Raw genomic sequence first — 24,558 nt, 5'->3', positions numbered from 1 at the left:
GTGTGGATGCTCCGGAGGCCAGAAGGTGGAGGACTCCCAAGAACTGGATTTACAGATAATTGTGAGCTTCCTGCTATTGCAGAATAGTCCTTTACACTGAGTGAAGGCGTATCATTGTGATTGCTTTAACAAAGAGCCTAATGGTCAATAGTTAGCCTGGAAGAGGATTCAGTGAAGAAAAAAAGGAGTCACCGCTAGACACAGAGGAAGCAGGACATGCAGGAGAGATAAAAGCCACAAGCCATGGAACTGCATGTAGATTAACAAAAATGGGTTAATTTCAAATATAAGAGCTAGTTAGAAACAATCCTAAGCCAAGGCTAAGCTTTCATACTTAACAAGTCTCTTGTGTCATGATTTGGGGGCTGGTGGTTCAAAAAACGATGCTACCACCTGATATGGGTGCTGAGAACCAGACTTGCATCCTTGGCAGGAACAGCAACAATCTTTTGTTTGTTTTGGGTTTTGAGACAGGGTTTCTCTGTGTAGCCCTGGCTGTCCTGGAACTCGCTCTGTAGACCAGGCTGGCCTAGAAATCACAGAGATCCACCTGCCTCTGCCCCCTGAGTGCTGGGATTAAAGGCATGTGCCACCACTGCCTGGCATCTGCAACCAATCTTTAATGCTGAACTGTTTCTCCAACCCTCAAGTGCTAGGATTACAGGCGTGCTCCACTAGTCCCAATACTAAGTAGGGTTCTGGTAAGGTCATTAAACTAGCCCAGTGTGTTAGACATGAACTTGTGTCTTCCCACAGTGTTAGGATTTACTTGTCTGGTAAGACGACTCAGAGGGAAAAGGCACCTGCCACACCAAGACTGACATATTACATGTCACACAGTTTATATAAATATATACAGACTTTGTCTTCAGTGCTATAGAGGTGGGTCATCGGTTGAGAGAACTGGTAATCTGTAACTCCAGTGCCTGTGATCCAGCACCTACTTTTGGTCTCTGGGGGTATCAAGCATGGATGTAGTGTACAAACATGCATGTGGGCAAAACAGTCATACATACAAAATAATTATAAAATTTAAAAGATCCTGTCTTCAATTATATAAGCAACTCAGTGAGACCATGTTTACAGTTAGAATTAATAGTTTTCAAACTTTATAACCTCTCACCCAATCTTCGTTTTCTGTGGCACTTCTTGCTAATGTGCTATCATTTTTTTTAAAGATGTATTTATTTATTGTGTATACAGTGTTCTGCCTGAATATATGCCTGTATGTCAGAAGAGCACCAGCTCTCATTACAGATGGTTGTGAGCCACCATGTGGTTGCTGGGAACTGAACTCAGCACCTCTGGAAAAGCAGTCAGAGCTGTTAACCTCTGAGCCACCTCCCAGCCCCTATATCATTCACTTCTTTTTATTAATATCTTCACACTTCCCTCTCCCAAGCTTTTTCAAAGATTTTTCTTCTCCTTGTCCTTTTCTCCACCTCCTCCTTTTCTTCTTCTCTTTCTCCTTCTTTTTCGGGGAGGATGGGTGGCAATTGTATTCGAGACAGGGTTTCTCTATATATTGCTGGATATCCCTGAACTCGCTCTGTAGATCAGGCTGGCCTCGAACTCAGAGATCTGTCTGCCTCTGCCTCCCAAGTGGCTGTTTTTGTTTTGTTAGAGAGAGGGTTTTCTCTGTCTTGTCCTGGCTGTCTTGTTTTGTAGATGACAGGTTCTGTAACATTTACTATTTAATAAGATAGTGAAATTCTTCCTCACCTATCCAATTGTGGGCCTCTGCATAAATAGTATACAGGTTAAGACCAAATTACTGTTACTAAAAACAAAAGCTGTCCTTTCTTTCACAAGCAATCCTCTGTGAGGTTTTGACCTGTGTGCATCATTTTCTGAACTACAACCTGTCCATTCATTCTGGAACAAAACCAGCTCCAATGTTAGTATTGCAGGGAGGTCAGACTGGAATCTGGAAAACACACAGCAAAAAGCTGGCCACTTCCCCAGACTCACTATTAAATTAGCCGGCTCTAGGCTAGGTGAAGAGGCCTTGCTCGGGTCAGGTCATAAAGTACCTCTCAATAGAGACTTGATCTGCTTGACCCAGGGAAACCAACGCCTCAATTTCCTTATCATTAATAACCTTTTTATCCAAGTTTTCAGTTCTTATCGACCAAGGCACGCAAAGTTATTTGCAGTGTCCACAACAATTATTAGCTGTTAGGATGAAGACTCGTGGTTCTTTCCTTTACAGCCCGTTCACTTTAATGAAAAGCAGCCAGCGCCTCCGGAGCTGCACTCTGGGCATGCGCAACAACCATAACTTGCCATGCCCTTTCTAATGAAATCTCTTGTGGAGGGAAAGAGGGAAGGTACGGTCGTTCCCGTCCCACCGGTGTCAGCAGATGTTTAAAATCACTATAAAATCGGCGGCATCGCAAACTCAAGGGGCCGCCTTCCATGTTCCGCCAGCCCGGGTCTAGCACGCCGACGTAGTCCCACCCCGCTCTGCGCCAGAAGCGGAGCGCAACCACCCGCCGGCAGCAAGGGGAGGGGCCGACCGCTCTGCCGGCTTCTCATTGGTCCGGAGTCACGGAGCGGCAAGAGTCTTCCCCTTCCGGACCCTGGGTGGTGGAGGCCCGGAAGCTCCCGCCTGCGCTCATTGGCTGGGGCGAGCTGTCAGTCATCCCGCGTCCGGCGGCGGGCGCGGCGCGGCAGTGCGCGGCCTGTAGAGCTGTCGCGAAGCCTGCTGCAGAGAGAAGATGGCGGTCGCGGTGAGAACTTTGCAGGAGCAGCTGGAAAAGGCCAAAGAGAGCCTCAAGAACGTGGACGAGAATATCCGCAAGCTCACCGGCCGGGACCCAAACGATGTGAGGTGAGGGTCGGACGGAACGTGCGAGGTCGGCGAGGCGCTCTTCGCGTCGGGGCGAACCGGGGCGGGAGGGCAGCCGGCCGGTTGTGGGCCGGCCGGGGTCATGAGGCCTCTTTCCCGGGCAGCGGCCGAGCATGCTTCTCGGCTAAGTATGGGAGACGCCATCTCTGCGCCCTAGGACGCTGAGCACCGGTGCTGACCGAGGAAGAGCGAGCCTGGCTGCGCGGCATGGCTTCCGCACCCGTGGGAAGGCCGAGCCCACGGCTTCCCGCCCTTGGCGCTGCAGGCCCGGAACTGCAGTACAAAGCCCCTTTCCACCCCGGCGGCCCCCAGCCCGGGCCAAACCCGAGACCCTCGGGGGACGTGAGTGGCCGCCTATTCCAGTTCTGGCCTAGGTGTCCCTCTCTTTGGGCGGGCAGATAGGAGCTAATCCAATCGAGCCTTATTAATGTGTTACGGCCTCGAGATAAATGTATTTTCCGAAATACTGGTCTTGGAGAAATAAGGAAGATGAATATTATTTCCTGTTTCAGAGAAGTGGATCCGAAACTCAGTTTTCCTTAGGGCGTGCCATGCCTGTGGAAGTATATGATGCTCTTGCATATGTTTAAAGAAGGGCTTGTGCACTGATTATAAATCTCTTACAGGCCCATCCAAGCCAGATTGCTGGCCCTTTCTGGTCCTGGTGGAGGTAGAGGACGTGGCAGTTTATTGCTAAGGTAAGATCTTTCATGTATGTTAAATAATGATAAATTTATAAACTTAATTATGAGGAGCTGGGGTGGTGGCGCATACCTTTGATCCCAGCACTCAGAAGGCAGAGGCAGATCTCTTGAGTTTGAGGCCAGCCTGATCTAAAATTGAGTTCCACGACAGCCAGGAGTGTTATACATTGAAACCCTGTATTGGGGAGGAAAAAAAAGTCAGATTGAACCAAATATATGACAGATGTAATGACCTGCTAGGTTTTTAATAAACGTAATGGAAAAATGAGAGCCGGGCGGTGGTGGCACACCCCTTTAATCCTAGCAGTCAGGAGGCAGAGGCAGGTGGATCGAGGCCAGCCTGGTCTACAAGAGCTAGTTCCAGGACAGCTAGGGCTGTTACATAGAGAAACTCTGTCTCACCCCCCAAAAAGCATTAATAAGAACAGGTTTTTAAAACCTTGATTGTATTTTTAAATACCGTCAATGCTTTTTGACTTCTGAGAATATAACTGGTGGTAGAGTGTTGATCTGTAGAAGGGGAGAAGGCAACATTGTCCTGTGAATGCTCACTTAAGTTTACTGCATTTGGAAAGGTTTTTATTTACTATGAAGTCAATTAAGTTCTCTCACCAACTAGAAATATCAATTTAACTTGTGTTTCTCAAGCTTTCTGTTGAATGTTTTTCATTGCAGGCGTGGATTCTCAGATAGTGGAGGAGGACCCCCAGCCAAACAGAGAGACCTGGAAGGGGCAGTCAGTAGGTATGTTTTCAGAAGATTTATGAAGCATCAGTACCTGCCTTGTTCTCTGGGACACGACGGATATTCCTGTGTTTGTATTAAGATTTAGCAGCCTCTCACTTCTCCCTGGAGTCCCTTGGTGTTTGACCTGTGCTAGCCAGTGTCTTAGAAAAGTCAGTAAGATTAGAAGATTAAGATGTAACTAACAACTCTCTGTTTTGTTAATCATTTTGAAATCACTGTGAGAAATGTGGGTACCATAAGAGAGCAGAATTTGGTTTGAGCATTTTGCTTCTATTTTTTTCACTGACAAAAAAAAAGTAAAGGAGGTGTAAACTGATGGAATGTGGCTCTGGAGCTGAGTTCCAGAAAACTCCTTTGCCTTTGGTTATGTGTGCACTTGATTGTTCCGTGATCACTTAGATTATTTTTCCTGTGATAGGCTGGGTGGGGAGCGGCGAACAAGAAGAGAATCACGCCAGGAGAGCGACCCAGAAGATGATGATGTTAAAAAGGTAGAGGATGAACATGATTCCCAGTGCATTTTGAGAAGCATGTTCCCCATGTGCAGAAAATTACAAAGACTTCCTTTTCTCTTGTAGCCAGCGCTGCAGTCTTCCGTTGTAGCTACCTCCAAAGAGCGCACACGTAGAGACCTTATCCAGGACCAAAACATGGATGAAAAGGGGAAGCAAAGGTATCTGCAGGACATGTCAGACAGTAGAGTACTTTTAAAAATTACATTTTGTTAAATGCCTATAGGATCTCTTTAAAAACGGCAGATTTTATGTAGATTCTGCAGACGTTGATTTTCTTTTGCTGTTTTTTAGGAACCGACGAATATTTGGCTTGTTGATGGGCACCCTTCAAAAATTTAAACAAGAATCTACTGTTGCGACTGAAAGGGTATTGGTGCAATTTTGTTTTTTCTCATTTACTCATTGCTAAATGGGGACTAATGTTCTTAAAAAGAGCCGGGCGGTGGTGGCGCACGCCTTTAATCCCAGCACTTGGGAGGCAGAGGAAGGCGGATCTCTGTGAGTTCGAGACCAGCCTGGTCTACAAGAGCTAGTTCCAGGACAGGCTCCAAAACCACAGAGAAACCCTGTCTCGAAAAAACAAAAAAAAAAAATAAAAAAAAATAAAAGAGCTTGAAAATTCTCATTGCTTTTGTGCTGAGGGCTTTTGCTGTGAGGCCCTGGCTCAGCTGGTATTGAATATATATGTATATATTTAGGTATATATATTTAGGTATATATATCAGAGAATGACGTTGACCTCTATGTTCCTGCTTCCGCCTTAGAAGTGCTGGGGCTGGCTTCACTGTGTAGCTCTGTGTTGAAACTCACTATGTAGACTAGGCTAGCCTCAGATCTGCCTGCCTCTGCCTCCTGAATGCCGAGGTTAAAGGTGTGAGCCACCATTCCTGGTTTTCTAATAGGATTTTGCCTTTATTTTATGTGTATGGGTGCTACCTTTATATATGTCTGTGCAGTTTGTACAGTACCTGTGGAAGCAAGAAGAGGTTGTTAGGACTGGAGGGCATAGAGCAGTGAGCTGCCTTGTGGGTGCTTAGAATCAAGTGCAGGTCCTCTGGTGTGTGTGTGTTTTTTTTTTTTTTTTTTAATCTCAGCCGTTTTAACCAATCAAAGAAAAGATTTTATTTATTTATTTTTTTGAGACATTGTCTTAGGTCATCCAGGCTGATCTAAGATGCTCTGTTATTTTATTGTGTATATGTATGTGATCACATATATTCCATGTTGTCCTGTGGAGATAACAGGAAAATTTACACGTAGGCCCAAAGGATTGACATCCAGTAGCTAGCAAGCACCTTCATTCGCTAGTCCATCTCACCTGACCCTGGCCTTGAACTCTGGTTTTACCTATGTCAGTGATATGCTGGAATACTTTATCAGCTTTAAAGCTCCTATTCATAGTAGAAGCCTGTCTCAAAAATTCTGTCCTGGGGAGACTTGGTAGAGTCTTTGCCCAGGATAATTAAGGCCCTAGGTCCCTGGGTTCAGTTCCCAGTACAACCCTGGCCCTCCTACCATCACGGGGGGGGGGGGGGGGTTCTTTAAAGAACACGGGAATACAAGATAAAATAAGGAAACACTAGAACCTTTAAAATTTGGGTTTTTTTTTCAACTGAATTTTTTTTAAGTGTTCTTTGTATGGTCATAAAGATCCTGAACCTGTAAATATTGAGAGCATAGGTTCTGGCCTGGCCTAAGCTCTAACAGCCTCATCGTGGGTGTTTGGTTTTTTTTTTTAAGAATTTTTATTATTTATTTAACTTTATTTTATGTGAATTGGTGTGAAGGTGTCAGATCTCCTGGAACTTTTTACACACAGTTGTGAGCTGCCATATGGGTGCTGGGACTTGAACCTGGGGTCCTCTGGAAGAACAGTCAGTGCTCTTAACCACCAAACCATCTCTCCAGCCCCCTCATTGTGGGGTCTTAGTACAGTCCTAATTACTTAGGTATCACTTTTTGGGGGGGGAGGGTTTAATACATTTATTTATGTGGTAGGGACGTGTATTGAAATGTGAGGTCAGAGAGCAGCTTTTGGGAGTTGATTATCTCCCTCCAAGATGTGGGTTTGGGGATGGAACTCAGGTTATCAGGCTTTAATGGCATTCACCTTTACCTCTTGAGCCATCTTACTGGCTCTAGGTCTCAAATTTTTCTTCAAATAAGGAGTTTGGAGTTTTGCAACTAATTCAAGTATTTGGTTTTGATTTTGTCTTTTTGAAATAGGGTCTCATGTAATCCAGGCTGACTTGGAACTACCTATGTAACTAAGAATGACCTTAGTTATTGGTCTTCCTGCCTCCCATGCCCACATGATGGAATTACAGGCATTAAATCACCAGGACCGGCTCAAGGGTTGTAATTGAGTCTCTTATTGCACACTCCAAGGCAGTCCTTACCACTCTAGAAGCAAAAGGCTGCCCTCTGCAGTTTATTTCATTTGGCCTCTATACATTTTTATTTCGGTACATTCAGTGGAACTGATGTTAATGCTTCTGTGGGAAAACTAACAGGGAAGAGGGAGGCGTAGACGCCAGCACAGGCCTGCGGGGGTAATAGTGCATACCCCACCATGTGCTCTGGGAGTGGAACTCAGTTGCCCAGGTTTGGGCAGCAAGTGCCTTTATCCAGTGAGCCATCCTGCAGACAAACGTTAAGTAATATCAAAGAAACTTTTATCATACAGTGGGGTGGCTAATCTGTGACTAGTGACTTTCAAATTTAGATATTTATGGGAAAGGGCCTTAGTCGCGATTTCTTGAAATTGCCCATTGCAATCATTCCCAAATACTAAGTTCAAATTACTAGTATCTGGAAGTGTGATGCAGATAAAAGTGTGCGAATAAATTTATTTAGTAAAATTATAAGTTTTAGGTAATCAAAACGTGGTGTTTTTATTGTGATTGAACTAAAACCTTGATTATCTTATATACTAAGTCAGGCTATTTATTTTTAGCAAAAGAGACGCCAAGAAATTGAACAAAAACTTGAAGTTCAGGCTGAAGAAGAGAGAAAACAAGTGGAAAATGAGAGGCGGGAACTGTTTGAGGAGAGACGTGCCAAACAGACAGAGCTGAGGCTTCTGGAGCAGAAAGTTGAGCTTGCGCAGCTGGTGAGCCGTGTTTTATAAGTCCTAAATTAGATGATCCTTCATGTTTACAGACAGCTGACCTTTTTACATTTTCTTTAGCAAGAAGAATGGAATGAGCATAATGCCAAGATAATTAAGTACATAAGAACTAAGACAAAGCCCCATTTGTTCTATATTCCTGGAAGAATGTGTCCAGCTACCCAAAAATTAATAGAAGAGTCACAGAGAAAAATGAATGGTAAGTAAGTGAAGTCCACTGAATTTTCTTAATGTTAAAATCATACATTCACGTATGCCTGTTTCTTAGAAATGATTTAATAGTTCAGTTTTGGGTTTTTATGTTATTCTGAAATTGATAGTGGGTTAGATAAGGTTTAGGCGTATTTTCTGCATAATTGAGTTTAACTTCAAACTCATTTTGTACATCGTGATTATAAAGCAATCTTCCAAAATCATCTTATATATAATAAGATGATTTTGGAAGATTGCTTTATAATCTTAGTACGCACTGAAGAATGTTAAAGAAATAAGACAATTAAGACAATTCAGCAGTGGTTATACATGCCTTTAATCCTAGCACTACAGAGGCAGGCAGATCTCAGTTTGAGGCCAGCCTGGTCTATGGAGTGAGTTCCAAGGCAAAGAAGTGTTATACAGGGGGCTGGAGAGATGGCTCAGTGGTTAAGAGCATTGCCTGCTCTTCCAAAGGTCCTGAGTTCAATTCCCAGCAACCATATGGTGGCTCACAGCCATCTGTAATGGGGTCTGGTGCCCTCTTCTGGCCTGCACGCATACATGGAAGGAATGCTGTATACATAATAAATAAATAAATATTAAAAAAAAAAAAAGAAGTGTTATACAGAGAAGGGCCCTCTCCCCCCCCCCCAAAAAAAAAACAAGGCAAAATAAACATAAGTTCACATCAGATATTCATGTGAAGGGCTAGACACTGCTAGGCTGGTAATTGGGCATTTTGTTGTACCTGAGACCAAGAACATTAACTTATATTGGTGGTTCTGCTTCAAAAGGTTGATCTTCATCTAGCATGAAGTTCAGCAGCAAAGATGTCCCTGTTATCCTCAGGTAGATGTCCAGGTTTACAAGAGTGTAATTTCTTGGTTTGTAGGTGTCCTGTCAGTATTTGATTTTAATGTGTGAGCTTGTAATACATTTACAATAATCAGTATTGTCATTTCTTCAGAACATTCAGGGACTCAAGTTTAGTTCAGCTATGGAGTGCTTGTCTAGCTTGCATCATAATAAGATCCCTAAATTCAGTTCCCAGCACTGCCCCCCCCCCCCAAAAAATAATAGTTACCTAAAATTATAAAAAGATGATTAGGTGACGGTGATAATTTGTGACATGGTATAAAATTATTAAGTTTCTTAATCACTATAAGTTGTACATATGTAATTTTTATTGTTTAGCTTTATTTGAAGGTAGACGCATCGAATTTGCAGAACAAATAAATAAAATGGAGGCTAGGCCTAGAAGACAATCAATGAAGGAAAAAGAGCATCAGGTGGTGCGTAATGAAGAACAGAAGGCGCAACAAGAAGAGGGTAAGGTGGCTCAGCGAGAGGAAGAGTTGGAGGAGACAGGTAATCAGCACAATGATGTAGAAATGGAGGAGGCAGGAGAGGACGAGGAGAAGGAAGCAGGTGCAGTTCATAGTGATGCAGAGAAAGAACAGGAGGAGGAGGAGCAAAAGCAGGAAATGGAGGCTAAGATGGAGGAGGAGACTGAGGTAAGAGAAGGTGAGAAGCAGCAGGATAGTCAGCCAGAAGAAGTTATGGATGTGTTAGAGATGGTTGAAAGTGTCAAAAATGTAATTGCTGAGCAGGAAATGATGGGAAGTAATCAAGTCGAAAGTATAGAGCCTTCAGAAAATGAAACTAGCAAAGAATTGGAGCCAGAGATGGAATTTGATGTTGAGCCAGATAAAGAATGTAAATCTCTTTCTCCTGGAAAAGAGAATATTAATTCTGTGGAAGTGGAAAAGGAGTCTGAGGAAAAAGAAGATAAAGAACCTGAGCCCCAACCTGAGCCAATGGCTCAGCCTCAGCCCCCGCCTCAGCCCTTTCCCCAGAGCCAGCCCCATTCTCAGCCCCAACCCGTACTCCAGTCCCAGCCTCTCTCTCAGCCTGAGACTTTGCCATTAACAGTTTTGCAGCCTCCGCTTCAGGTGCTTCAGGAGCAAGGGAATCTCCTACCTGAGCGGAAGGATTTTCCTATAGAGTCTATAAAACTCCCTGAGGTGCCTCTAGAGCCAGTCTTGACAGTACATTCAGAAAACAAAAATAAAAACAAAACTAGGAGCAGAAGCAGAGGTCGGGCACGAAATAAGACAAGCAAGAGCAGAAGCCGGAGCAGCAGCAGCAGCAGCTCCAGTAGCAGCTCCACCAGTAGCAGCAGTGGTAGCAGTTCCAGCAGTGGCAGTAGCAGTAGTCGAAGCAGCTCGAGCAGCAGTTCCAGCACCAGTGGGAGCAGCAGCAGAGACAGCAGCAGCAGCACTAGCAGTAGCAGTGAGAGTAGAAGTCGTAGTAGGGGCCGAGGACATAACCGAGATAGGAAGCACAGGAGGAGCGTGGACCGGAAGCGAAGGGACACTTCAGGACTAGAGAGAAGTCACAAGTCTTCCAAAGGTGGTAGTAGTAGAGATACGAAAGGATCAAAGGATAAGAATTCCCGATCTGACAGAAAAAGGTCTATCTCAGAGAGTAGTCGATCGGGCAAAAGATCTTCAAGAAGTGAAAGAGACCGAAAATCAGACAGGAAAGACAAAAGGCGTTAATGGAAGAAGCCAGGCTTTCTTAGCCTATTTGCAGCAGAAGATTTGATGAGTGAAAAGGATTACCTTGTAATGAGGATGCTGCCTTAAGAATTGCATGTTGTAAAAATTCTTTTTGGAAAATACAGACTGTTTGTTTACCAGACATTCTTGTACTTTTTGCATAATTTTGTAAGAGTTATTTATCAAAATTATGTAAGGTTCTAAAATATGTAAAAATAATAATAATAAAAAAGATTACCATCCCTTGTCATCTTTTTTAAATGCCCCATTACTCCTCAGTCAGAATCTGTATATTTTAATAGGTAAATCTTTAACTCGTTCCTTTATGTTCTGTACCATACATTGCTTTTGTAGAAATAAATGTGCATCTTCCATTATTTTTGAGATGTCCTTGTTAACACTTGTATAATAAATATCTTTATATCATTTTCAGTTTTTGTCACAAGATACTGAACATGATTAGAATGTTTTTGAGAGTTTCATCACTTGGATTTGCCTGAAAACAGTTATTTTGAGTTACCAGGTCTTTACAGCTTTGACGGGGAATAGTTCTTTTAAAACATTTAAATATTTCCTATCTTACTATTTTAATCTAAGCATTTTCCTGTTTTTCATTTACTCCATTCAGTTGGTAGATAACTTAAACAGTATAATTTGGTTGTCATTTCATGATTATGGGAGCATCGTTCTTGTCCTTACAGCTACTTGTGTGATAACAGCATAGAGTATAAATCTGTTAGAGTTATCACCTCCTGGGTGGTGGGGGGTAAAAGTATCTTTTAAACTTGGTTTTTGAATTTGTGGTCTTGTCTTTTCCGTTGGCTATAACTGAAACATGCCAATTTGTATTCTCAAGAAGTTTTGTTTAAGGAAGTATTGTATGAAAGTTCACACAATGAAGGAAGCTCATCTAGACTTGACTATGTAAACAAGATAACACACAAGTGTACCAAGTGATTATTAACCTTGTTTATAAATTTGTATGGACTTGGAGTATCTGTTGCCCATTACTATATATGTGCAAATAAATGTGGCTTAGACTTGTGACTGCTTAAGATTAGTACTTGTATTAACGTTCTGATGCATATGAGAGCATTTAAATGACAGTGACTATTTTTGAGTTGATATTTTAACATTGTAGCTTTAGCTTCACTTTAAATATTAAGTGTGCCGTCTACAAGTAAACAGTTTGTATGAAAAAAGAACAAACATCTTCATTTAGTTTTGTGTCTTGTACAATCCATGTGTTAAAGCAAATGCAAAAAGAATTTTTGAAAATCCTTTTCTTGCCGGGCAGTGGTGGCGCTCGCCTTTAACCCCAACACTCAGGAGGCAGAGGCAGGTGGATCTCTGTGAGTATGAGGCCAGCCTGGTGTACAGAGCAAGTTCCAGGACTGGCTCTATAGCTACTGAGAAACCCTGTCTTAACCCTCCCCCCCCAAATCCTTTTCGTGGGTAAAATGAAAAACAAAATTAAACTATAGAACCACCTATACTCATGAGCCTGTTTAAACCAAGACCAGCTTAATAACTTGTACACTGGGTAAAACATTACACCTTGTCCTGTGCAGTGGAACAGGTTGGTAAAGGAATGACTAGGTTTAAAATGGCTGAGGAGGAAAAAAGTTTGGCCGGTCTTTTAAAGCACATGGGTTTTACGGAATGGGGAGAACCTCTAAGGAAGGAGTACTCAATAACATTTTTGACTTAAATATGTTTGTCTGTGTGGGTATGCGCAGGTGCCAAGGAAGCCAGAAGACATTGGATCCCTTGGAGTGAGAGTGCTCAGTGTGGCTGCTGAGGACCAAACTTGAGTCCTTGGCTAGAGCAGTTAGGAACTCAGAACTCTTGATGACGTTAGTGTATGTTGAGAGCCTGTGTACTGGAATAGAGCTGTAGAGCAGTGTCTAGGCCCTGGGTGCAGCCATGGTGTGATACAAGTTTTGCTTATTTCTGCTGTTTTCATGATTAACATTCAGTTTAGGGTCTTGTATTGGCTGAGCACATCTCCATTACTGAGTTGGACCTGAAGCCTTGGGGGTTTTTGGATTTTTTTTTTTTTTTTCATTTAAGACAAGATTTCTCTGTAACTGGGTGTCCTGGAACTCATTCTGTAGATAGACTGGCCTAGAACTCTGATCTGCTAGTCCAAACCCTCATTTTTTTACCCGGGAAATTTGAACAATTTTCATGTTTATGAAGAATATAAACATTTAAGCTCAGCTAGTGGATAATGACCAAAGGAGTATAATTCATAAGGAGAAAGGAGTAATTTACAATTTCCACTTAAAGCTTTATAAGTATTAAGCACTATATTTATATACATTTTCAACTGGAAGGCTTAGTTTTTTTTTTTTAATTTAATATTTTATTCACTACTCAGTGTGTTTGTAGCCAGAGGAAGGTGTCAGGTCCCTCAAGCTGGAATAACAGGCAGTCCTGAGTTCCCTTTTGGGTGCTAGTAGGTGGGTGCTGAGCCATTTTTCCAGCCCATGGCGGCTTATTAGCGTGTATATCCATTTCACATGTACATGACATATTTGTTCCTCTTGACCCTTGTGCCACTCTTCATTCTCTTCCCAAATAGTCTCCTTTCATGTTCTTCTTTTAGTGACTTTCCAAGTTTAATTAGGGCTGCTTATAAGAGCACAGGTATGTAAATGTCTCCCCGGTAGTCATTAACTATAGATCTTAGGGAGAAGGGTTTGTGACCCCTTGACTAAGATTCTTTGTGTATGTGTGTATGCATTTAAGTATTGTGAATTCTCCAGGACTAAACAGAAAAGTTGTGTCTTGAGAAAAAATAGTTGTGAATTCATGGCTAGTGATACGGCCCAGCAATTAAAAATGTTTGGCAAACCTGGCCGATGGTGGCCCTCACTTTTAATCCCAGCACTTGAGAGGCAGAGACAGGCAGATCTTTGAATTCAGGGCCAGCCTGGTCTGCAGAGCAAGATCCAGGACAGGCTCCAAAGCTACATAGACCCTGTCTCGGGAAAAAAAAAAAAATTGCCCAATAAATCTGAGTTTGATCCCTGGAACCGATCTCTTGTAAATGTACATCTCTATTCACAAATACATATACGCATACAATAGTAATAAAAAGTTTTTATTTTGATTGACAGCCCATATCTTTTTATAGGCCTCATGTAACCCAGATGTTTACCATGACTCCCAGTTTATGCAGTGTTGGAGGTGGAGCTCAGGGCTTTGTGCATGGTAGGCAAGCACTGCCTGTTATAAGCTGCTTCACAAGGGCCTGGGAAGATGGCTCAGCAGATAAGAGCACTGGCTGTTCTTCCAGAGGTCCTGAGTTCAGTTCCCAGCAACACACAATGACTCGCAGCCATCTAGAGTGGGATCTGATGCCCTCTGCCCTCTTCTGACAAAGTCATGCATGCAGATAGAACACTAAATCTAAAACAACTTCTTCAACCTTAACAGTATCCCACAGCCCTTGAGCGTAAAGGAGGGCGTGAGCAACACATTCAAGCTCCCTTCAAATGGATGTCTGTTCTAGTGTGTACTCAGGAACTTCTAATATAGCCATAGTATGGTCACGGCTGCCTACCTTTGTGTTACAAAGCGCAGTTATGTGGTCACTGATTTCGTTGTAGGTAAAATGACCTAGAAAATTATGATTAAGGTCTCCTATGTGTTCCTTATTTCCTTCTCCACCTAACACATAATCAGTTGCATTTTCCTGATCTCTCTTTTTTTTTTTTTTTTTTTTTTTTTTTTTTGGTTTTACAAGACAGGGTTTCTCTGTGGTTTTGGAGCCTGTCCTGGAACTAGCTCTTGTAGACCAGGCTGGTCTCGAACTCACAGAGATCCGCCTGCCTCTGCCTCCCGAGTGCTGGGATTAAAGGCGTGCGCCACCACCGCCCGGCTCTGATCTTTATTTCGAGCATGTTGAAAGATGTTTTTTTTTTAAATATTTATTTATTATGTATACAATGTTCTGTCTGTGTGTATGCCTGCAGGCCAGAAGAGGGTACCAGACCTCATTTAAGATGGTTGTGAGCCACCATGTGGTTGCTGGGAATTGAACTCAGGACCTTTGGAAGAGCAGGCAATGCTCTTAACCGCTGAGCCATCTCTCCAGCCCAAAAGATGGATTTTTCCGAAGAGCCTGAGTTAATTTCCCAGCGCTCATGCTAGGCTGATAAAACTTTTATAACCCCAGCTTTAGAGTATTTGACATCCTGACATCCTCTTCTAGTCTCCTCAGACACATATATACACAAAACAAATTTTGTTTTTTGCTTTTAAAGACATGGTTTTTCTATGTAGTCCTGGAAATTCATCTGTAGAGTAGGCTGATTTTGAACTCAGAAATTCACCTGCCTCTGCCTCCTGAGTGCTGAGATCAAAGGTGTGCACCACCACCACCTGCCTTCAAACACAAGTTTTTAGAAGTCTTAAAAATCTCATTAAAAAAGTTATTTTACAATGTCTTACTAAGGTCACTTTGCTTGTCTATCATTTTGTCAACAAAAATTAATCAGAGCTTAACTAAATATTATCCAGTTACCTTTTATTCTCATGAAATTTTGATACCAGATTTTTTTGTGTGTGTATGTGTGTGTGTAGGGGGAGTTTCAAGATGGTCTCACACAGCCCAGGCTGGCTTTGGACACCACTGTGGAAGAAAGGAAAACCTTGAAGTCCTGATCCTTTTGCATCCATCACCCAAGTGTTGGGACTATAGGCCTGATTGTGACTAATTTTTTTTTTCTTAAAACAGGATCTCACCATTCTGGCTAGCCTAGAATTCACAATGTAAATCAGACTAGCCTTGAACTCAAAGAGATGTGACCACCTCTGCGCTTGTATGTGGTTAACATACACATGAGCGTAAGTCCCAAGGAGGCCAGAGGTGTCAGATTGTTAAGAAGCTAGCGTTAGCTGACATGAGTGCTAAGACTTGAACTCTGGTCCTCTGCAAGAGCACTATGTATACTTTTGGTTTGGTTTGGTTTGGTTTGTTTTTTTGAGACGGTTTCTCTGTGTAACCCTGGTTATCCTGGAACTCTTGACCAAATGGCCTCAAAGTCACAGAGAATTTGTTTCCTCTGCCTCCCAGGTGCTGGGATTAAAGGTGTGCGTCGCCACTGCCCATTAACAATGTGTATTCTCAACTGCTAAGCCATCTCTCCAGCCTTTGTATTTAGTTTTAATGCAAACTTTAGAATAACTTCTTAAGAACCAAAAATTATTTATTTTTGTTTGTTTGTTCATTTGTTTTTGTCTTTCTAGACAGTGTTTCTCTGTGTGGTTCTGGCTGCTCTGGAACTTGATCTATAGACTTTTTAGTTGTCCTTCTATTAACTTTTAATTTATTTGGGAGTAAATAACATCTTTAGGGTGCTGGTTCGATCGAAACAGAAAGAAATTCGGTTTATTTATCCTGTCACCTATAGTCCTTATGAAAATCTCAATGGTTTTCTTCGTTCAGATTGTACAGTTAAGTTCCTCACAGCTTTTGTGTGTTTGCTGTTATAAATAAAACTTTTGTGCTTTCTTTGCATGCCAACTTCATTTACTTAATATGTCGAAACAGCTTTAAATGTCTTCCTAGAATGTAGGAAGCTTCTGTTTTCCTCTTGTCTCCAGAATAGACTCCTGTGATGTTTTCTGGCCATCCTTTATTGAATCATAGAATCCATCCTCCCGGAAGACAAGAAAATCGCCCTTTGTGGTTGGACCCATTGACATGTTTAACTGGTTTGGATAAGCGTCTTTAATTCAGACTGGAACTACAACATTGGTAATTCTGGTCTCAGCCTTCCAACTCCAGGAGTCACACAAACCATTTCCAGGCATGGTCTTTGTTTTGTTTTGAGACAGGGTCTCTAGTATGAATAATAAAAACCCAGAAAAAGATATTGGGGTTCAAGTTGAAGATCAGAAAAGCAAAACAATCAAGCCACTAGAGAAGAAGAGAAGTCTTGCCTCTATCAAGGCTAGGTGACTGCAGACCGAGCCCTGAGCCTCTGTCTCCTCTCGTTTTACATTCCCCATTAGTGCTGGGATTAAAGGCGTGTGATTCCCTACTACTGGGATCTGTTTCTGCACTGATCTTGTGTAGCCCAGGGTGGCCTTGAACTCATAGCGATCCATCTGCCTCAGTCTCCCAAATGCTGGGGTTAAAGGTGTGTGACATCTCTTCCTGAGCTTTAGTTACTTAGTTTTACCTTCTGATCTTTAGACAACCTTTATTTGTTAAAACATAAAACATCACCGTAGGATCTTTATATAACCTAGCTGTTTTGGAGCTTGCTATGTAGACCAGGCTGACCTCAAATTCACAGAGATCCATAGGCTTGGTTTTTTGAGAATTGTTCCCCACCTCTATACTATCATGAGTACAGATACTTGGATGCCTCATATTCTAGATGGCTTAGTCAAAGGTTAGCCATTTTATGCTCACTTCATATCTATCACTTCATTAACTCTGAACAAGAGGGGCTGGAGAGATGGCTCAGAGGTTAGAGCAGTGGCTCCTCAGCCAGAGGACATGGGTTCAATTCCCAGCACCCACATGGTGGCTCACAACTGTCTGTAACTCCAACACCTGACACCCTAATACACACATGCAGACAAAAACACCAATGCACATTAAATAAATAAAAAATCAACCAACCCCTGTCTGTGAAAAACAAAGTACCCCACAGCCTAGTTGCTGAAGTGAATATATATGTATATATATATATACACACATATATATATATACATACACATGTATATGTATGAACAAGAAACAATCTTTGGGGCTGGAGAGAAAGCTCAACACACTCTGAGCAACAGTCATGCATGGAATGCACATACACACATGCAAACACAGCCCACTTCTGCTTTTTTTCTCTTCTTTTTTCTTCTTGAGGATCCCAGACTGATCTCAAGCTCACTGTGTAGCTGAGGATAATTTTGAGTGTGTGTGTTTGCATGTGCATGTATGCAATGTGTGAAGGCAGAAGGTTGACTTCAGGTGTCTTCCTCTATCATTCTCTTATTTTAAAGCTTTATTTAGTGTATATATGGGGATGTGTGTTATGGAGCATATGTGAAGATCTGAGGACAACTTTTGGGAGTTGGACTTCTCCTACCATCTGACCCTGGGGACTGAACTCAGGTCAGTAAGCTTGGCAGCAAGTGCTTTGTACCCCCTGAGCCATCTCGACATCCACACATAGTCTGTTGAAGTTGGATAATGTTGACTTAGAACTTGATAGTTTGATCGGTCTGTGTCCTGGAGCAAATGCAAAATTACTTTTTCTAGATGTCAAGCATGTTGTCCTCAGTCCTTTTTGACTTACTTTTAGGGTGGGGCTACAAGGTAATTTCCTATGTAGTCATTTAGCCCTTTGAACTCAGCTTTCCTAAGACATTATCTGTCTTCAGCCCTACTCAGAGTGAAAGCATATGATTCAGCACTGAGCATGCAGCTTGGAACAGTGTGTTCTATACTTAGGGATTATGACCTGTTACTCAGAGTTGCAACCAGTTTGAACAAAATTCCATTGTGATGTACATTTAAACAAGTCATGAATTTCTGAAGCAGGTGAGTGTATATATATACACACAAAATTTTGGAGAAGGGCTAGTTCAGAACTACCAGTGCATATCTGCAGGACCATACTGCAGAGATTTGATGGGAGAAGCCAGTTTAAAGTCAAGTGTTTCGCCTTCTTGGGCACTCACTTCAGCCTTTCCAGCATCAGGTTGTGGCCACAGGCTTGGGTTCTGCAGCATATTTGGATAAAGGGGATGTGTTCTCAGGCTGGACCATGACAGTCTACACGTGGTTCTCAGCATGTCCTCCTTCACTTCTGTGGTGACTTCAATGGACATGTGATCTAGAGTGCAAAGTCACAGAATGGAAATATTCAGGATCTCTGGGTTACCGTCTAGAAGAAAACCAAAGACAGCCAGATTAACTTGGTCTAAAATTACAGAAGTTTTGTGGATTATTTATTATCATAGCATCTTACTCTAATTTAGTTCAAAGTAATATGTCATTTATTTATTCATTTATTTATTTTCGAGACAGGATCTTTCTGTGTAGCCCTGGCTATCCTGAAACTAGCTATATAGATCATGTTGGCATCGAACTCACAGAGATCTGCCTGACTCTGACTCCTGAGTGCTGCAATTAAAACACCTGGTGTAATAATAAGTTTTTAGGAGTTGTTTAATTATGGAACCCACATAGGTAAGTTTGTCTCCAATTCTATGTATTCACTATGATTTTCAAAGTACATGTATTCATCAGTCAGCAGATAAACATTTCATGAAGTTTATCTTTTTCAAAAATATGGAAAGATGTGGCTCATGGCTATAATGCCAGCACTTGGGAGGCTGAAGGATTCCAGGATAGCCTGTGCTACATTGTAAGATCTAGGCTAGTGTGGGCTAAGAGTGAGACATTGTCTCCAAACAAGCAAGCAAACAAATAAGACTATATTTGGATATAGTTCATGTTCCTTCCAGGGTGATGATTCATAAATTGGTATTGGAAAGGGATAACCAGTTTTGCTGTAACTCTGGGAGGCTGTAGTTAAGTTCTTTACTGGAAACTGGATACCTAGAGATAACAAATAAATAGGCTGCTTCTGCAGTGTTGATAGTGAGCCTGGAGTCACACACACACACACACACACACACACGTGCATGTGCACGTGCACATAAACACATGTTCATGTGCACACACAAGTGCACCATTCAACTGAATTTTGACTGCCTTTGACTCTGCTCTTCAGTTCTCCGAGGTAATCAATCACATTGTTCAAGTTGAATAGAGACCAGGCTAGTACAATCCTCTAATTCTAGCTACTCAAGAGGCTGAGGCAGGAGGATTGCAAGTTCAAAGACTGCTTGGGCTACAGAAAAAGTTAAGATCAGTCTGGGAAACTTAGTGAGACCCTGTCTCAAAATAAAAAGTGGAAAAACGAAAGGGACTGGGCAATTAGTTCAGTGGTCAAGGATGTTTCCAAGAGTGAGCCAGGCCCTTGGGTTTAGTATCAGGTAGCGCAAAAAGACAAAAAATTGTTTTTTATGTTTTGGGAATTACAAGAACAAGGCACTGAAAGGGAATGCCCCTTTTGGGCTCATGTATTTGAATATTTGGTCCCCAGTTGCTGCTGCTGTTTGGGCATTTTAGGGGGTTTAGTCTCGGTAGAGGAAATAAGACATTGGAGGCTGGCTTTGAGATTAAGAAACCTCAATTTGTTCTCTCTGCTTCCTGCTTACCATGGAAGATGGGCACTCTTGGCTTCCTGCTCCTGTCACCCTGCCTGCCATGTGCTGTGTTGCCTTCGCACAATGTGGATGCTTTCTATCTGCTACTGGACGCCAGAATAAGTTTCCTTCTGTAAGTCGCCTTGATCATGGTGTCACCGCAACAGAAGAGTCGCGAACACAAAGCTAAACTCTTCTGATGCTTTAAGATTTTCTGTCATTTTAATTTATTCTGTAATTGGTAAGAATTTTGATTATAGATCAAGGCTAATTTTGTTAATAAAGCTTAATTTACTTATATATTTTTAGTTTTTATTTTTAATTTGAAACAGCCCTGTATCTTAGACTGCCCTTAAGCTCAACTGTATTGCTGAGAATGGCCTTGATTCTCTGATCCTCTTCCCTCCATCTAACATGCTGGGATTGCAAGTATGCGCCATTATGCCTGGCTAACTGAAGCTGTTTTCTTTTGTTCTGGTTCTCCCTCTCCCCCTCTCTCTCTCCCTCTCTCTTTCTCTCTCTAGCTCTCCCTTCCTTCCTCCCTCCTTCTCTCTCTTTCTTTTTCTCTTTCCCTCTCTCACTTTCTCTCTTTCCTTTCTTTTTTTCAAGACAGTTCTGACTGTCCTGGAACTTGCTTTGTAGACCAGGTTGGGCTCAAACTGAGAGATTCATCTACCTCTGCCTACAGAGTGCTGGGATTAAAGCTGTGTGCTACCACAGCCTAGCACCTGCCACTACTTCCTTAGAAGCCAAGCTAGCTGGAGTGCTGGGATGTAGGTAAAAGCAGGTAAGTGACCAGGCGGTGTTTTGGGACCAGAATGGGTTATGAAAATTATTTTTGAAGAAATAACATATTAAAGGGCTGGAGAGATGGCTCAGAGGTTAAGAGCATTGCCTCCTCTTCTAAAGGTCCTGAGTTCAATTCCCAGCAACCACATGGTGGGAGGCAGAGGCAGAGGCAGGTGGATATTGTGAGTTGAAGGCCATCCTGGTCTACAGAGAAATTTCTAGGGCAGCGAGGCTACTACATAGAAAACCCTGTCTAGAAAAAAACAAAACAACAGCAACAAAAAACAAAACCAAAAAACAAAACGTAAAATGGTGAATAGTATTACATTGTGGACTTCAGCAACACAAACACACAAGGAAGGCAGAGTGACTAGCACAAATGATAGGCTGGAACATATATGTTTACTTCTTTTTTTCCTTGGTCTGTATCTATGGTTTCTAAGATTGGGCCTTCTAGAGAAGCAGATGCTGAGAATAGGTTTGGGGCTCAAGGGATTAATTTCCTCAAAAGAAAGGGGGAGAAAGCAGAAAAGCACCAAAGACATCAAATCACAACTCTTAGTCAGCAGGAAGCACTGGATGAGAAACCACCTTGCCCTTTCCTATCTTGTTTATCCCCCGAGATGCACTGGAACACCGAGGAGGAGTAATCTTGGGTAAGGTGACTCCCTGCAGTGAAGGCAGACTTTGACTTCCAGCCTCCTGGAGACTGTCAGCTGACTGGACTCAGAGCAGCTGGGCAGATAGTCCTACCTTCCACACAAGCTTCACGCCCAGTCGTTCCTGGGCCTTTCTTCTTACTATGCGCCTGCTGACCTCGGGGACTTTATACAAAGGCTCTGGTCTCATGCCTGGACCTTGGTACAGCTCTACGGCTTTATTCAGTCCTGTATTCTAAGGTGTTCCTCGACGAACTTATCTTATACATTGCCCGAGAGACAGGCAGATGGTTTAAGGAAATACATTTTCACTTTAGGAAATATGAGACATTAGAAAGGAGGCAATATTGTGTAGAGTTGGCAATAATGCCACTACATTAAGAATCAAACACTCATGAGGATGCTTCTATATGTTTTGGTGGAAAGGCTGCTCTGTGCTTTTGTCTGGAGGATATGATGTATGACTTTAACAATCCAGTCTTCAGCTTTGTACAGTAGGCTTTCTTATCTCCAATGGCTGCATTTTGTTACCATGACATCTCCCTTAATGTTGACTTTGTAGATGAATATAGATACATTTAATCTACACACTGCATCAGCTGTTAGGTAATATCTAAATTGATGTAGCTGTTATTTATAGTAACTCATTTCCTTCCTTCCTTCCTTCCTTCCTTCCTTCCTTCCTTCCTTCCTTCCTTCCTTCCTTCTTTCCTTCCTTTTTCTTCAAGACAGAATTTCTTTGTGTAGCCTGTGCTGTCCTGGAACTTGTTCTGTAGACCAGACCAGCCTTGAACTCACAGAGATCCACCTGCTTCTGCCTCCTGAGTGCTGGAATTAACGGCGTATGCCACAACCACCCGGCTACATTTTTTTATCTTTAAATCTTGATCTGAACAGACTTTGTGGAGTCAGTTCTTTTCTTTCACCTATATTATACTTATTAAACTCAGCTCAGCAGGTTTGCAGGACAGACACCTCACCCACTAAGTCATCTATCTCATTTACCCATTTATTACTACTTTGGAACATCATTAATTCTGAATTTCATTCATGAGGTCTTTAGTACTGAATGTAAATGACGACACTTAAAATTGTTATTATCTCAATTTATTATTGGTTCTAATTTTTAAAGTTTTATTTTTATTGTTGTACTACTGCCCAGCTTATTTTTAATATTTTTAATTGTGTGTCTATATGTGGATTTGTGCACATGAGATGCAGATGCCCTTAGAGGCCAGAGGTGATAGATCTCTCAAGACACTGGGAACTCAACTTGGGTCCTCTGCAAGAGCATAAGTGCTCCCTTGGCGGTGGTGGCGCACGCCTTTAATCCTAGCACATGGGAGGTAGAGGCAGGAGAATCTCTGTGAGTTCGAGGCCAGCCTTTGTCTACAGAGCAAGTTCCAAGACAGGCACCGAAGCTACATAGAGAAACCCTGTCTCAAAAAAACAACCAACCAAACAAAAAGAATACAAGTGTTCTTCCCAGATGTGCTGCCTCTGAAGCTTCTAGTGTGGCTCTGATAAAATAAATTGTGCAAATAGCTTCACACCAAACCACTCTCTCTCACTGATGCAGGGTCTTTCCCTGGAACTTTTTCTGTAGATCAGTTTGGTTTGGAATTCATTCACGGAGATCCTGCCTCCCTGGAGTGCTAAGATTAAAGGCATGTGCTACCACACCTGGCCCCAAAGAGCAGAGTTTTTATTTCAATGTCATTAATAATGATAATTTTGGACTAATGAAATTGGTCAAGAACCTAATCTACACCATGTGTGTGTGTGTGTGTGTGTGTGTGTGTGTGTGTGTGTGTACAGCTATGGAATGCTCGGTTGCAAGCAGACTGACTGACCCTCTTGTGTAAACAAACCAGCAGGCAATTGTATTTCTGTCCCTTTAGGACTTTGAAAGCAAAGGTCCTTTAGCTCGTCGGGGGTGATGGGTATGTGTCATTTCTGTCTGGCACTAGAGTGCAGTGTGCTGCATTCGGACTCGGGGACCTTCAGATCTAGTCTCTTAAACAAAATTTCCCAATATAGGACTTTGATCTCTTAAAGCAACAACATTCAAATGACTCAATTTTCATACCTTATTTTTAAATGGTGTATGCTCCCTGGTTTTTACAAAAGAGAGCTATAAAGGAGAACACATTCTGAAACGACATTTCCACCCTGTGGAGAGCAGAGTCGGGGCTCTCCCATCTCTCACGTCCCCTCCACTCTCAGAGATACACATGTCATTTTAAATGTAGAATAATTCTCTACTTATGTTTTTGCACAGAAGACGACCTAAGACGCAGTAGATGCTGTGCTGTTTTTTTTTTCACAGTACATAGGTTTAAATTTATCTTTATTCACTGAATGTGGGTGACTTAGGCTGTCTCTACTTTGGTTCTTATGCACATATCAGGGTGATAATGTCACCTTCCCCAGAGAGCTGATATGAAGTTGAAATCACATCATGTATCTATGTAAACTACCTAAGTACTTCAGATAATATGTGGATCATAGTAAGTAGTTATTATGTTTTAGCTATTGCTCTAATTATGACTTCATAGTAACACTGAAGATTTTTTTTACAAATACCCAAAGGAAGAGTTTTCCTGATAATCATATTTCAAAATCATACTTTTAACATAAAACTATACTGTTTTTTGTATAAGTATATCCCATCTTTTTAATGCCACATATACAGCCATTGTTTCTAGTCTAATTTCTACATTTGAAGCTTTTTTTTTTTTGCAAAGGAGTAAATTCATTTAGATTATGCATTTAACTTAAATTACATTTATTTTCTCTCTCTCTCTCTGACTGTAGATCCAACTATCACTTGTGGGGATCGGTTCTGTCCTACTACCAAGTAGGTCCCAGGTAATATCGCACTCAGGTTGTCATTTATGGTGAATGCATCTACTGACTGCATTAGTCACCATTTTCTGGCTCTGAAGTTTCTCTTTTGAAGTTAGAATTCGCACGTAGTACACATTTGGTTTGTGCTTGTGGACCGCTCTGCCTGAAGACGACGGTAGAGGCTGATTACCTTTTCGTGGCAGCCGAAGAACTGCCCTACCGAGCGCAGGCTGCCTTCAGTGAGTCAGTTTCACACGGGCTACTTTACAAAACCTTAGTCCAACTAAAAATCCCCGTTAATTATTAAGCCCATCCGT

The 24,558-nt window shown here is 42.1% G+C and overlaps 1 protein-coding gene across 1 annotated transcript; it reads left to right on the top strand.

Moving 5' to 3' along the window:
• The first annotated feature begins 2,656 nt into the window (after positions 1-2,656).
• Pnn (pinin, desmosome associated protein) lies at positions 2,657-11,748 on the top strand. The gene is made up of 9 exons (XM_050138791.1): positions 2,657-2,833; positions 3,478-3,549; positions 4,231-4,299; positions 4,721-4,793; positions 4,881-4,975; positions 5,109-5,184; positions 7,774-7,929; positions 8,008-8,146; positions 9,337-11,748. Exons 1-9 carry the CDS (start codon positions 2,721-2,723, stop codon positions 10,701-10,703), a joined length of 2,160 nt encoding a protein of 719 aa, XP_049994748.1. The 5' UTR covers positions 2,657-2,720; the 3' UTR covers positions 10,704-11,748.
• The last annotated feature ends 12,810 nt before the right edge of the window (positions 11,749-24,558 follow it).

The sequence above is a fragment of the Alexandromys fortis genome, unplaced genomic scaffold (genome assembly GCF_014885135.2).
Source record: "Alexandromys fortis isolate MF-2015 unplaced genomic scaffold, M_Fortis_MF-2015_v1.1 scaffold_35, whole genome shotgun sequence".
NCBI classification, from domain to species: domain Eukaryota; kingdom Metazoa; phylum Chordata; class Mammalia; order Rodentia; family Cricetidae; genus Alexandromys; species Alexandromys fortis.
This window is presented reverse-complemented; position numbering and strand designations above follow the sequence as displayed.

Excerpts from the sequence above, each read along its gene's own strand:
- Pnn (XM_050138791.1), top strand. The coding sequence starts at position 2,721 with ATGGCGGTCGCGGTGAGAACTTTGCAGGAGCAGCTGGAAAAGGCCAAA. Across the intron at positions 2,834-3,477 it reads CGGGACCCAAACGATGTGAG|GCCCATCCAAGCCAGATTGC; the intron begins GTGAGGGTCGGA and ends AATCTCTTACAG. Across the intron at positions 5,185-7,773 it reads CTACTGTTGCGACTGAAAGG|CAAAAGAGACGCCAAGAAAT; the intron begins GTATTGGTGCAA and ends ATTTATTTTTAG.